This window comes from Rhinolophus ferrumequinum, chromosome 12 (genome assembly GCF_004115265.2).
Source record: "Rhinolophus ferrumequinum isolate MPI-CBG mRhiFer1 chromosome 12, mRhiFer1_v1.p, whole genome shotgun sequence".
Lineage (NCBI taxonomy): Eukaryota > Metazoa > Chordata > Mammalia > Chiroptera > Rhinolophidae > Rhinolophus > Rhinolophus ferrumequinum.
Genome location: NC_046295.1, coordinates 49,212,807 through 49,227,376, shown reverse-complemented (window position 1 = coordinate 49,227,376; position 14,570 = coordinate 49,212,807). Strand labels below are relative to the sequence as shown.

The following is a 14,570-nucleotide window of genomic DNA, read 5'->3' as shown; positions in this document are numbered from 1 at the left end:
TTAAGGTAGTTCGCAGACTCCCGCGCCTGGATTGTGAGGGAGCTGTACCAGCGTGGCTTCCTTTAAACCGCGCGAGGGATTGAAACGTACACTTTAATAGAAACCTTGGTGCATGCCAGTTTTATCCCCTTCTTTATGTTGTGACTGCGGCCAGATGGTACTGCTCAACATTCCTAAAGATTTTTAATGCTATTATTATTTTTTCATCACCGATCGTGTTAGTAACTTACAGTCTTAAAAAACTAATTTGGATTGAATGGATTTCTGTCTTGCATTGACAAAGATGCCTGGCTCCACGGCCATACCTGCCAGATCTGCAAATAGGGACAGGGAGTGTGTGTGTGGGGGGGGCGGGGGGTGAGGGTAAAGGGAGGAAGGCAGGCCCGAGGTTGTAAATATCTCATCAGCATCTTCCTAAAATGTGTGCCTCTTTCTTGTGCGCGTTTGGGTTGTTTTTTTTTGTTTTTCTGTGTTTTTTTTTTTTAAGTTTCAATGCCCCACATTAAATTCTCTTATTCCCTCTCCTCCTATGATGATCCGGACACAAAGACGGGGAACTCGAAAAACAAACCGAATTCTGAACCCAGTCGAAGGCACAGATGGAAGCCAGGGAGAATTAATGCAACTACCGAAAAAAAAAAAGTTAAAAGAACCAAACAAAAAGGCCCGTGGCCGAGCCGGATGCAAACAGCTGCCCCTAAGCCCTGCCCGCTGTTTCTGAGCGCGAGCTGAGTCTCCATATCCGAGCCTCCTTAAGAGTAGGAGGAGCTCCCAGGCCTCTGTCAGGCTCCTTAAGCCCTTCCTTTCAAGCCCTGAATGCCTGAATGTGAGCTGCCCACCACCCTCTCCGCCCTCCCCCACTCCGCAACCTCACTCCAGCAGCCCGTAAAAAAAAAAAAAAAAAAAAAAAAAAGTTTCAACAACAACAGGCAGGACCAATAGCATCTCGAAAAGCCGGGAAAGGGGGCAGAGCAAAGAGCAAAAGAGAGTGGAGAAAGGAGAAAGCGGGCAGGCTTGTAGAGCGCGGGGCCGGGGTTCGGCGAGCCGGAGGAGCGTTGCTAATGTTTTTGTTTGTTTGCTTTTCCATGCATGCATAATGAGGGGGCACCGCGGCACCACGCGGGGGCTCCCGGCCCACTTTTGTATTTAAAGCTTCGCTGCGAGCGAATCCGCAGCCGGGCTCAGCGGATCCGCTCCCCGGGCTCCTTGTCTGTCACCCGAGAAGCCGCTGCCGAGGGAAGCCCGGGAGCCGCTCTCAGGCCGCGCCGAGTTTCTTGTTCTCCTCGCGCAGCCCGGAAAGGGTTCCTCGGTGCTCCGCCGAGGCCCGGGTCGTCGCGGGCGGAGGGGGAGGGGACGCGGGCGGCCGGGCCGCGGGAAGGCGGGCAGCGCACGCACGCGAGCCAGGAAGCGGCGCGATGCGAGAGCCGGCGGCGGCGGCGGCGGCGGCGGCGGCGGCGCGGCGCTGAGCCCAGGAGGAAGGAGTCGCCGCAGCGGCACATCGAATCTGCAGGCGCGGAGCAAAATGCACCCGCGGCGCCCCGCGGTCCTGCAGCGCCGCCGCGGCCCCGCGGCCCGCAGACCCCCGGGGCGGCAGTGAGCGCCTCCCGCCACTGCCGGGGGCCGACCGGAGGTGCTCTTTGCGGCTGTGCATTTCTAGGAAGCCACCGCAGCCCAAGCGAGAGTCGACCTTCTGCAAGCAGCGGGGCACCAGCCTGCGGCGCGTATGGATTTATGAAAACACTCATGCAAGAAGTTGGCAGGACTGGGGCAAACTTTTCCACCCGCTCCGCGTCCGCCGCTCCCTGCGCCTCGTCTCCTCTCCCCTCCTCGCCCGGCGGCCGCCGCTGCCCGCGATGGTGGCAGGGCTGCTGGGCGGCGGCGGCGGAGCCCGCGGGGGGACCGTGCCGGGCGCCTGGCTGTGCCTGATGGTGCTGCTGCAGCTGCTGGGCTCGGCGCCGCGGGGCTCGGGGCTGGCGCACGGCCGCCGCCTCATCTGCTGGCAGGCGCTGCTGCAGTGCCAGGGGGAGCCGGAGTGCAGCTACGCCTACAACCAGTACGCCGAGGCGTGCGCGCCCGTGCTGGCGCAGCGCGGCGGGGGCGACCCGCCGGGGGCCGCCGCTGCCTTCCCGGCCTCCGCCGCTTCCTTCTCGTCGCGCTGGCGCTGCCCGAGCCACTGCATCTCGGCCCTCATTCAGCTCAACCACACGCGCCGCGGGCCCGCCCTGGAGGACTGTGACTGCGCGCAGGACGAGAACTGCAAGTCCACGAAGCGCGCCATTGAGCCGTGCCTGCCCCGGACCAGCGGCGGCGGCGCGGGCGGCCCGGGCGCAGGCGGAGTTATGGGCTGCACCGAAGCCCGGCGACGCTGCGACCGCGACAGCCGCTGCAACCTGGCGCTCAGCCGCTACCTGACTTACTGCGGCAAGCTCTTCAACGGGCTGCGCTGCACCGATGAGTGCCGCACAGTCATTGAGGACATGTTGGCTGTGCCCAAGGCGGCACTGCTCAATGACTGCGTGTGCGACGGCCTCGAACGGCCCATCTGCGAGTCGGTCAAGGAGAACATGGCCCGCCTGTGCTTTGGCGCGGAGCTAGGCAACGGCCCGGGCAGCAGCGGCTCAGACGGGGGTCTGGACGAGTACTACGACGAAGAGTACGACGACGAGCAGCGCGCCGGGGGAGCGGGCGGGGAGCAGGCGCTGGACGACGACGACGGCGTCCCGCACCCGCCGCGCCCGGGCGGCGGCGCTGCTGCGGCGGGCGGCCGCGGGGACCTGCCCTATGGACCCGGGCGCAGGAGCGGCAACGGCGGTGGCCGCTCGGCCCCCCGAGGCACCTGGACCCCGCTCGCCTCCATCTTGCTGCTGCTGCTCCCGCTGCTGTTTTAGCCCTCTCGCCCCCCGCCGTCGGCGGCGGGAGGGCCAGCGCCTGGACACCTGTGGCTTGGGGACAGAGGGGATGGCTGGGGATAGTTGCCAAAACGTTTTCAAAGTAGACTCTGCCTAGCCGGTCACCCCGCCACGACTCTTGGCACTTTCCCCGTCTCCTCTCCCGAGCATGATTTCTTGGACATCCTCCCCTGTCCCCATTCCAGGCTCCAGAAATTCCCAACTCGTCTGCCCTACAGAAACTGGCCTAGCTCTAGAATTCGGGAAACCTAGCGTGGAATGGGAATGGGGGAACAGAAACGTAGTCCTGGACTCCGAAGAGGATGCTGACCGGTGGGGCCTTAACGGTTTCAAGGGACTGGGATTGGAGCAGGGGGTTGGAAGGGGAATTTATATTTGCAACAAGTCTGTTCTGTTTATGAGCATTTTTCCTGGGGAGCGGGGGAAGGGCCGGTGTTGACTTTTATTGTGGCCAGTGAGGACACTGCAATCGTAAGTAATCAGAGAAGTCCCACTTACCTGTTCATTCGTTTACTCTTGGTACCAGCGCCCTGAATTCTGTTTTTTTGGGGAGAGGTGGGTGGGAAGAGATTAATATTCCTGAATTAGTTTGGGATAACTTTGAGCCCTTGACCTTAATTTCATTTCCACCACTCTGATCTCTTAGCACATTTCTTAGGATTAAGGGTCAAAAAATGCTGATCTAAAGAGTTGCTAAGTGGCATTGAACAATGCAAGTTTGTATTAAATGAGCTCTGCACTGCCATCTATGAAAGCCTCTTCATGATGTTTGTTTTCTTGTCATTTTTGTTCTTTACATCAAGAAACTATATGTACAAATATGCAGAGAACATATATTGCTTCTGCTTTTATCAGGGTGCTAAACCCTGGTACTTCTTATATAAAGTGTATTAAAACTGGGGTTTGTTACCAGTTGCTGTACTTTGTATATAGAATTTTTATAAATTGTATGCTTCAGAAATAATTTATTTTTAAAAAGAAATTAAAATTTTTAAATCTGCATCCATGTTACACCTTTCCTCCTTGAAATGTACGGAATCAGTTTGTCGCCAGGGATGCAAACCCACAGTCCATTGTGAAGTGTGCTCTATCTAGAACAGTTAAAATGTACAGTGTATTTTATAGATCTGAAGTTAACATTCTTATTTTCAAGAGAATTTATGGACATTGTAGAAATGTATAAATACATTTCCAAACTGCCTTAAACATTGTATTTTTATAGACATTCTTTAAAAAAAAAAAGTCTTATGTTTTAAGTAACTATGGCTTTGTGTATTTTTTGATTATTTGTTTTATTAAAATGTACATCAGTAAAGAGTTTTAAGTAACGAATATGGTGTAGTTACTTTTCCAGTTACATTGTGGTTAACCCAATAATGGGTGAGGAGGGGCCACTGGGAATCTATCAACCATCAACTGAAATTAAAATGCAGTACAAGACAAGAAATGAGGGCTATTATTTCTGCCTTTAATTTAATGAATAATTAGACATCTGTAAATGAGGCAGCTAAAAAATATATAATTGACTGGCCTCCATTGCTTTTTATGATTGTGGAGAGAATTCACAAAATAGTGTCTCCTCTCTGTAATTTGGGGATAACCCAGACATCTCTCCTCCCCCTGTTCCAGTGGGACCCCCTCTCCCCCTGCCAAACACACCTCCAGGAGTGTCCTCTAGGCTACCAGACATTCTCATACAATCAAACATGCCAATAACATCTGTTACCAATAGGTCTTAGGAAACCTGCAAGACTCAATACTTCAAAGTCATTTTCACACTTTTGGTGAAAAAGTACAAAATTTTGTTACAAAACATTCAGGAGAGGGAAAGTAAACACACTGGGGAGAGGAACAATTACCAGAACTTGTAATATTGTTGTGAGGAGTTGTTTAGCAGTGGGCTGAAGGCTGGGTTCCTGCCAGAGCTACTGATCTACACTCAGACGCCCTTAGATAAATAATTACACTCTTAAGCTGTGTCGAGTGCTGATACACTTGACCTTGTAAATAGAAATGTTTGCAGTAGGAATAAACTCCGGCATTGGAAAATCTTTTAAACATTAACACAAAAGAGAGCGCTCTGTCCTCTGGGGATTTAAGTCTGAACCTCGCCAAGCTAGGCACTTGCAAGGGGGAAAAAAAGTTTATTTATCTTCTATTCCTGGTGTTTATTTAAAGCTTTTCATTTTAAACGCGGTGATTGGAAGGCAAGTCAGGAGTTTAAAAGTCACCACAAATAAACTTTGTCTGAGGGGTCGACAGATTAGCAAGATCTCGTGTCTCTTTATATGATATTAACATGTGCTGAGAAAACATAACCAGATTTCTTTGCTGCCTGAAGTAATTAACAAAGCTATGCCCCCTCCCAACTTCCTCCCACCAACTCCTACCCCCTACTTTCAAGGTTTCTTTTCCTCTAACTTGCTCTTTTCCCAGCTTTTATGGAGGGCTTCTAGGCACTTCTTGCTGGATCTAAAACCAAGAGATGCGTATATGTGTAGCATCAGAAAGTCTTAGGTAGTTACAGTATCAGAGAAGAATGGTATGTGACTGGAATCCCCTGTCACCTGAATGGTTGAGTAAACATTGTTAAAGCTGAAAGCATTGTTTATTTGGGAAATGAGCAAAGGGTATTTATTCCAAGAGACTTGTAAATGAAATCAGCTTTCTCTATAAAATGTGGAGTTAGCAATGCTCCTGTTTGTGCTTCAATATATTTAAATTATCTCCATCTCATGTTATTTTAACACATTCTTGACTAAAAGTTAAGTCTTTGTCCCAGTAAAAGGCCCAGTTTTCCCCAGTAAGAAGTAAAAAGGCATTAGCACCAGAAAAGGCCTGATAATTAACTGCTACAATAAACTCACGACTTGACTTTACAGGGTCCTGTCAAAAGCATCTGCCTGGAATAAATCAACACAGCTCCTCTCAGGGAGAGAGGACACAAGGCTTTCTGCTTTCTTCCTTGAAGAAAGTGAACATTGATCTGTGGTCCATTTCAATTTAAACAGTTCGACACTGGAGCCCAGGAGCCCCTCGTCCTTCTGTAGACCTAGTGGATTCCAGAACAGGTTGCCAAGATGTTAGGACCTTCTGCTTTGGTTATGGAATTGTAGGTTGCCATCTGCTCCTAGATAGAAAGGATTTTTACAGATGTTGACATCTGTAATGTCTCACACTCTCTGGGGAGCCTTTTGGAATTTTTGGATATTTGAAATGGAGAACGCCTGGAAGTACGATTACTGGAAGAAAAGGTATCGCTGGCTTTTCCTGGGGATTCTCAAAAAGTGCCACACGTCTCACAGAAGTCTTCCGGGTGACAGCAACTCCCTTTGGATTTCATGTAAAATCATGGGTTCTCGCAGCCATTCTCTTTTCCCCACTTAGCAGGTTTGCCTTCTCAGTGACAGTTTATTTGTCTTTAGAGGCACTTCAGTGACAAATGTTTAAGGGAGTGTAGGACAATGGTGGAGAACAAGGAGGCAGTTCATTGAACTGACAGTGACCATACAGTAAATAGAAGGAGGTTCAGGCTTCACTGCTCGCCCAAGCACACAGCAACGCTTTTGTATGTGGCCACAAAGGACATAACATAAGGTCTCTGTTTATTTTTAACAATATCTAGCAATGTACATGAGCAATATGCGTATGTAAAGGGGAAAATTGGCTAGAGGGAACTAAATTCTTGTACCAAGCAGCAGGACCTCCGTTGGCATGGGCAGGGCCCCTAGAAAGGTCCAAAAGTAAGGAAGCAGCTCTTGACATCTGCTGCCACAAACGTTAAGGGGCCACCATGCTCTGACCCATGTGGGATGCACTGAAGCTCTCCCAATGGAGTCTGCATGGGGAAGACATGACTTAGAACCAGTAGTCTCTTTTCTTTGAAGAGTCAAGAGAAACTTCATGGAGTGGGGTTCCCTTGCTCATCACGTCCGTCACGCTCTGTGTTTGCACCCTGACTCCATCCTGGCAATGCTATGTAGTATAGACTAAAAAGAGGGGGGAAATGACCCGAGAACTTTTGGAGCCATCAAACGCTGCATTGAAAATCTTTCAACGTTAAACTGTGGCTTTGCATTATTAGCTTACTGGGTTTAACAGTGGATGTTCTCAAATAGAACCTCATGTATCCCTTTCAAGCCTGTGAAAAGAAAAGCATACATTACTTGTTTTTTGACCTCTTACACCAAGGAACATCAGAAACACTTGTCAGCTGGCCTGGTTTCTCCCATGTACCCAAAGCAACGTTGTTGGGAAGCGTCACACTACAGATGCCTATGTCTCCAGTGGGTCTTGCCACCTTGTGAGTTAGGTCAAGTTGGATGTTACTGTATTCTATATGAGGACTAGCCTCTGCTGGACAGTTGAAAAGGTTCACCCTTGACTATCTGAATGACATAAGTAATGTGCTATTAGCATAAATACCTTCTAAGTCATCCATTTAATCAATTTCTTAAATCACAGAATGATCTACTACAAAATAGTGGACTGTATACACTATATTTTGGCACAAAGATGGTCATTCTCCCACTAGTAACCAGGGGCTCTAAATAAATGATTTCAACAATGTTTTATTAAAGGACGACAAGAGCCCTCGAGCTGCATTAATCGGGGAGAAGTCGAGTGGCACTTTTGTGATGGAAATGCTAAGCACATAATAGCACTGCGGAACAATGTGCAGCCACTTCATTCTTTCAGCCACGCTGACACCTCTTAAAGAGACACTGCAGGGAAGGATGTGGGAAAGATTTGCTTTCCGAGGAAGCTTTCAGCTCATATTTTGGAGAGCTACCTCCAAACCTTCTGTAATGTGCATGCAACATTATGTAATGTGCAGCAAGAAGGGCTGCTGAGATGCAGAAAGTTTTTTCCCTTAGTTTGGTAGCATGGGTTCCATAATAAAATCAAATGTCTACATTTTTTTTTTTGACATGGCATTTTTCAAAACTCTTTGTTGCTGATTTTGTAGTGTTATGAGTCCAATTTTATAATGTGAATCAAAGTTTCAGTTACTCTCAATGGTGCTGATGCATACTATATGTAGCTGTGATGAGTTCTCCATAAGCAAACAAGAGTGCGTCTTAAAGTCTGCAAACAGGTAAATACACACTGTCATAAAGGACATCTATAATCTGTAACATAAAATAAAATAATTGTTTTCAGACTTTGTGGACTCTCTTACGTTACTCATTATTGATATCTATTCTTACAATTTAATTTCTATGTTTAAACTTTATAAGTTCTATAGGGTAGTTCTAGGTTCTTGGATGCCAGAATGGAGAAATACCTCACAACTAAATCTTACTGTATGTTTTATCACTAACCAGATGTTACTAAGCACCAAAAATAAGGACTTTTTCAGTGAGGTTTGAGGCCTTTCTCATAGACATCTCTTCTGTGAAAATGCCTATCATCCAACCTTCGGTTTTAACCCTGTCACCTTTTACCTGTCACTTAGTTGAACCTATTTGGAGCTACCTCTGTAGCAAACCCTGAAGTAAGCTTTTGTGATGACTAAAACTTATGTCTGTAGTCCTGTACAGTTGAAGCGGGGCATGGAATAAAAAGAGTCCATTTCGGTTCCACAAGCATCTGTTGGGGATCTACTGTGTGTGGAGACCAATGTGAATATGCCTTGTCCCTGGAAAAGCCAGTAGTCAGGATGGTAGACAGACACACAGACACTTGCAACATCCAGTGGCGAGCACAGAGGATGACTGGATGATTTAGCCCAACACTGGATTTAAAGAAAGCTTCTTGGAAGAAGTAACACTAAGCTAATTCTAAAGACAGGAATGGGAGTTAGGAAGAAGAAAGGTGGGGAGGACATTTCCACTAAAGGGAACCACAGAGGGATGGAACAACATAGTGTGAGTGTGTGTGTGTGTGTGTGTGTGTGTGTGTGTGTGGCCATTCGTTACCAGCAAAGAATACAGTAGGAAGTAGCAAGGATGAGGTTTGAAGAAGGGTTAATACCAGGTCATAGAAGCCTCGTATGTCATGCTAAGCATTGACTTTACGTTGCACCGTGTACATGGTGGGAAACCGCTGGGAAATCCCAGCTCAAAGTTCCAGAGGTTCACTTTCTCAAACAGAACACACGATGGTTTTAAGGAGAACAGTTAGGAGGCTACTGCCAGGTCCAGTGGACAAAGGACAGGAATGAACTAGAAGAACAGCACTGGGGGGAAGGAAGAAGGCAGAGTCAAAACACTGTGATTGGTCAGATATGGAGTGTTCAGGAAGGTGGGAGGCCAATATGACTGCTGGACTTCTGGCTCAGAAAACTGCGTAGATGGTGTCATCGTTAGTCTCAGAAGAAGAAAGGTTGGAGGGCAAGTTATGTTTGAGAATATACAAAATATCCAGTTGGCAATGAACTTCAGGAAACCAACTCCAAGTCTGAAGTTCAGAGCAGATCATGGTTACAACTCTGAGAGTAACACACCCAAAGAGAGTGCAGAGAGAAAGGAGTACAGTGGGCAGAGGAGGAGGTGTCCAGAAAAGGAATCCCAGAAAGGATAAGAGAATGTCAAAGTGATCTGAAGAGGAGCAGGAGCAAAGCATAATAAAGTTTCATGATACCTAAATGTTGAAATGCTTAAAAGACTAGTACTATGTATAAATCCATTTTTTCTTACAATTTTTTTTGATTTGTATAAATCTTAAAGACCAAGACAAAGTCACTGGATTTCTATATAAGTGACCAAAATATTCTTCATTATAATAATAGTAGTAATCGTAATTATAATCACAACAAACTCAAGGAAAATAGAAATTATCAAAATTTCATTAGAAGAATAGTATTATAATAATAATAAGTAATGATTAACATTATTAAGTCATTATTATATATCATGCACAGAGCTGAGCATGTACTATATATTACGTTATTTCATCATTATAAAAACTTTGTTATTTTTATGATCACCGTCTTACCGGTGTAGGAACTGATGCTTCAATAAGTTGACCATGGTTATTCAGTAAGTTGGTGAATATACAATCTAGATCTGTTTGTGTCAAAAGATTGCGATCATAACTTTAGTACCATATTCATTCTCAAAATGCAGAAAACCTGAATATTGGACCAAATTCAAATGATTTTCTCTAATCATCTATCAGCAGGAGGAAATGTGCTACAGAGTGTTAGCAGTGCTGGCATGGTGGGTAATTATTATTTTCTTCCTTACAAGTTCATATGTTTCCCAGATTTTATCAATAAATATATATTACCCTACTTTCATGATTAAAATGTTTTTAAATAATACTATTCAGAACCATAATTAAGAAATAAGACAGTGTAGTTTCAGCACCTGTCATCACTGTGCCCAGTTACTCACACTTCAAAGGAACATGCCCTCCTTTCCCTCATTTGCTCAGTGTACCTCAAATTTTCAGGAAAGAGAAGTGGTATGTTTTGAAGCCTAAAATAATTCGAACTGTAAACTTGTTCTGTTTGAAAAAAGATATGCAGATGAATAAATCATAAAAACATAAAAATGTTAAGAGCAAGAAGGGTCTCAAAAGTTCTTTTATTTATCCATTCATTCATCCATTCATGCAAATGTTTATTGAGCACTTGCTATGGACCATGTGACATGCTAATCACTAGGGATATAGCAGGGAACCAAAAAATGAAACTTCCTTGCTTCAAGAAGTGTGGGCCATCCTAGAAGACTGCATTCCTGGGTATTGTTCCCTGTGTTCTGTAACAAGACCATTCTTCCACTACTAAAGAATGACCACATACCTTAGTCTATAACTGTTCATTAAGCTTTTTGTTCATCTTTCATTTCTCAAAATGTGTACATGCCCCTCAGACATGTGTGGGAAAACATACGCTGTTGTATATATGACTGATCGTCTTGGGTTTTTTAATGTGTTTTACAAGTGAAAGAATTAAATCCTATAATTTTTCAGCTCATTGTACAGTTGTCTTCTTCCAGTGAAGTTCTTATAGAAGAGCTAAGGCAAAAATTGTTAGGACATTTTCAGGAATTAAAATGTGCCCTGCTTCTTCACATATGCCTAAATGAAAATGTACCATTATATTCTGGAAGAACAAATTATCTATAATGAGTAATTAACCATAAAATTGAATATTGGATACTATTTATAAAACAAACATCAGTATGCTCTAGATACCGTGTGACCCATACATCACGTTGTTGGCCTTTTTGGTGTAGCCAGACCCCTCCCTAAGGCATGGCCAGCCCCTGTCTAAATCACATCTTTTCTATCTGGTTAGCCCAAGAACTCCAAGGAAACAAAAATTACCACCCAGAAACTGAAAGCGAAGCCTCTTTTTGGGCAAGGTTAACTTCTTTACTACACAGTGGGCTATATGTATCCATATTTACCATATTAGAAATTAAAGAAGATAAATTGTGAAAATATTTAATAATCAATTTGAACATAACAAACCAATAACATGTTACTATAAATAACATATATATTTTTATGAATAAGTCTATTTTCCAAAACAAAAGAAATTTAATGAGAAGGCAACTGCATTTTCATATCTGCTTTTGCATTCACTCTGTTCTGATATGATATGTGTGCATATGTATATATATGTATATGTATATTATGTATATGTATGTATGTATATATGATTTTTAGATATGTAGTTAGAAAAGGCAGAAATAATTTAATAGCATTTTCCAATACTTGTGGACATTTTTCTTTGATACACAACAACACTCAATAAACGGTAAATTTTTAAAGATAAATTGTAAGGCAGAATCTGAAACCATATCAATACATATTTCATAATCTGTAACATTAAAATCCATTGGTCTATCTTGTTATTTCATTGGTCCTTTTATCATGCATGGTTCTTTAAAAAATATTTGTCGCTGAGTTATGAAGATAGTACAAATATTGACACTTTATTTTATGATATTAAATAAATACCATTTGTTAATATCACCACTGATATCATCATAAATTCTCTACTTGTTAGAAATATATCAGGTTCTCACAGTGCAGGACACAAGTTTTCCAAAATTCTCATTTTTGCATGGAAGATCAAAAGTTATTACTAGCAACAAATCATGTGATTTTCCTTGAATTGTGTTTATTTCTGATAAAATGTTTGCCAAATATCTATGTCTGAATAAACACAGCTGTCTTTCATTTTCTTACGTAAAAATGATCTTCCCTGGAAAAAGTGGCTAGCTCAGTTCACAATTCAAACAACCAAACAAGTGTTTTTCCTTGAGAAAACCATTTGATCATGCAGTAGAAATGCCTTAAAAGTACTTCCCATTTCATCATATAGAATATTTAAACGATATGTACTCACAGGTCGAGATTAAATACTTTTATTGTTTTATTAAAGCCATTCTTAGATGCAACTGTCCAATTTTTGTAATGGAAGTACATTGCAGTGAAGAATTTGACTACTGGGACAGTTTGGTGTGATTGCCTTCATTTGTGATAAATCACCATCAGTTTTACTCACCATTGCTTTTGCTCCATCAGTGCAAACAAATGTCAACACAGTGCAATAGGAAAATACTGCCTTGGGATTATTATGAAAACAGTCTTGCAGATGTTCCAGAAATCTGTACACCACTTTTTGAAAATTACAGATATATTTTTTCCTTTCTAATACTTACAGTTTACCTCATTATTACTTTCATGTCATGTTGCCCTGGCTAGGATTTCCATGCCAGTGTTAAGTAAGAGTACATGATAGCAGGAGGCTATTGTTTTTATATTTGGACTCTATGGGTGATACTGCTAATGATTCTACTATGATGCTTGGTATAGATTTCTAGTATATGCTTTATTAAATTAAGGATATTCCTTTTCAGTTTCTCTTTGTTTATTGGTCTATTGAGGAATTCTTTTTGAGCTGTAGTTCATGATTTATATTTTTATAAAATAAAATCAATTTCATTTAGATTCCCAAAATATTAATTTAACATTGCATAAAATATTTTTAATTAAAATTTTCAATTATAATTGACATACAATATTATATTAGTTTCAGGTGTACAACATAATGACTAGACCTTTATGTATCTTACAAGGTGATCACCCTGATAAATCTTGTACCCATCTGACACCATATATTGTTATTACAATATTATTGTTCAATATCATACAAAATGAGCTCAGACAATTAAGTTCACGAACTCATACTAGAAAAAATACCACATACTACATTGATGAATATCACCATGGTCACCTTCAAAGTACTCCCCTTGGGAAGCTATGCACTGACACCAGAGCCTAGTCCACCCTTCAAAGCAATTTTGGAACTCTTTCTGGAATGGCCATCAGAGCTGTCATCATATTACCCTTGATGTCCTGAATGTCATCAAAATGTCTTCCTTTCAATATTTCCTTTAGTAGTCATCAGGGGCCAGATCAGGTGAGTAGGGAGGGTGTTCCAATACAGTGATTTGTTTACTGGCTAAAAACTCCTTCACAGACTGCCATGTGAGCTGGTGGATTGTCGTGATGCAAGAGCCATGAATTGTTGGCGAAAAGTTCAGGTCGTCTAAGTTTTTCACACAGCCTTTTCAGCACTTCCAAATAGTAAACTTGGTTAACTGTTTGTCCAGTTGGTACAAATTCATAATAAATAATCCCTTTGGTATCAAAAAAAGGTTAGCAACTTCAATGCAACATGTTCGCGAACTTAATTGTCAGACCTCATAGTACAATATTCCTTAAGCTATACTCTACATCTCCATGACTATTTTGTAACTACTAATTTGTAATCTTTAAACCTTTCCCCTTTTTCACCCATTCTCCCAACCCCCCTCCCATCTGGCAACCCTCAAAATGGTCTCTATATCTATGAGTTTGTTTCCGTTTTGTTTGTTATCTTTTTCTTTAGATTCCACATGTAAGTGAAATCATATGGCATTTTTCTTTCTCTGTCTGACTTACTCCCCTCACCATAATACCCTTTAGGTCCATCCATGTTACTGCAGATGACAAGATTTCATTGTTTTTTATGGCTGAGTAATGTCCCATTGTATGTATGTACCACCTCTTTTTTATCCATTCACCCATTAATAAACACCCTGACTGCCTCCACATCTTGGCTATTGCAAATAATGCTGCAATGAACATATGGATACACATGTCCCCTCGAAGTAGTGTTTTGTATTTCTTCAGCTAAATACCCAGAAGGGGAATTACTGGATCCTTCTTTGTTTCTTGTTATAGACTTTGTTTTAAAGTCCATTTTGTTTGGTGTAAGTATTGCTACCACAGCTTTTTGTTTGTTTCATTTTCATGAAATATCTTTTTTCCATCCCTTTATTTTCAGTATTTGTGTGTCTTTCAATCTGAAGCGAGTCTCTTAGAGGGAGCATATGTAAGGATTTTGTTTTCTTATCCATTCAGCTATACTACGTCTTTTGACTGGAGCATTTAATCCATTTACTTGAAAATAATTGTTGATAGATATGTAGTTATTGCCATTTCATTATTCATGTTTTTAATCTTTTTTTCCCTTTTTCTTTTTAAATAAGTCCCTTTACATTTCTTGTAATGCTGGTTTGGTGGTGATGAACTCCTTTAGCTTTTTCTTGTTTGAGAAGTTCTTTATCTGTTCTTCGATTCTAAATGATAGCTTTGCTGGGTAGAGTAATCTTGGTTATAGGTTCTTGGTTGTAGGTCCTTGCTTTTCATCAC

At 42.9% G+C, this 14,570-nt stretch overlaps 1 protein-coding gene across 1 annotated transcript; it reads left to right on the top strand.

Annotated features, from left to right (window-relative positions):
* The first annotated feature begins 1,723 nt into the window (after positions 1-1,723).
* Positions 1,724-4,241, top strand: GAS1 (growth arrest specific 1). Its single transcript, XM_033124005.1, has one exon. It carries the CDS (start codon positions 1,854-1,856, stop codon positions 2,886-2,888), a length of 1,035 nt encoding a protein of 344 aa, XP_032979896.1. The 5' UTR covers positions 1,724-1,853; the 3' UTR covers positions 2,889-4,241.
* The last annotated feature ends 10,329 nt before the right edge of the window (positions 4,242-14,570 follow it).

Coding starts and splice junctions, on each gene's coding strand:
- GAS1 (XM_033124005.1), top strand. CDS start 1,854: ATGGTGGCAGGGCTGCTGGGCGGCGGCGGCGGAGCCCGCGGGGGGACC.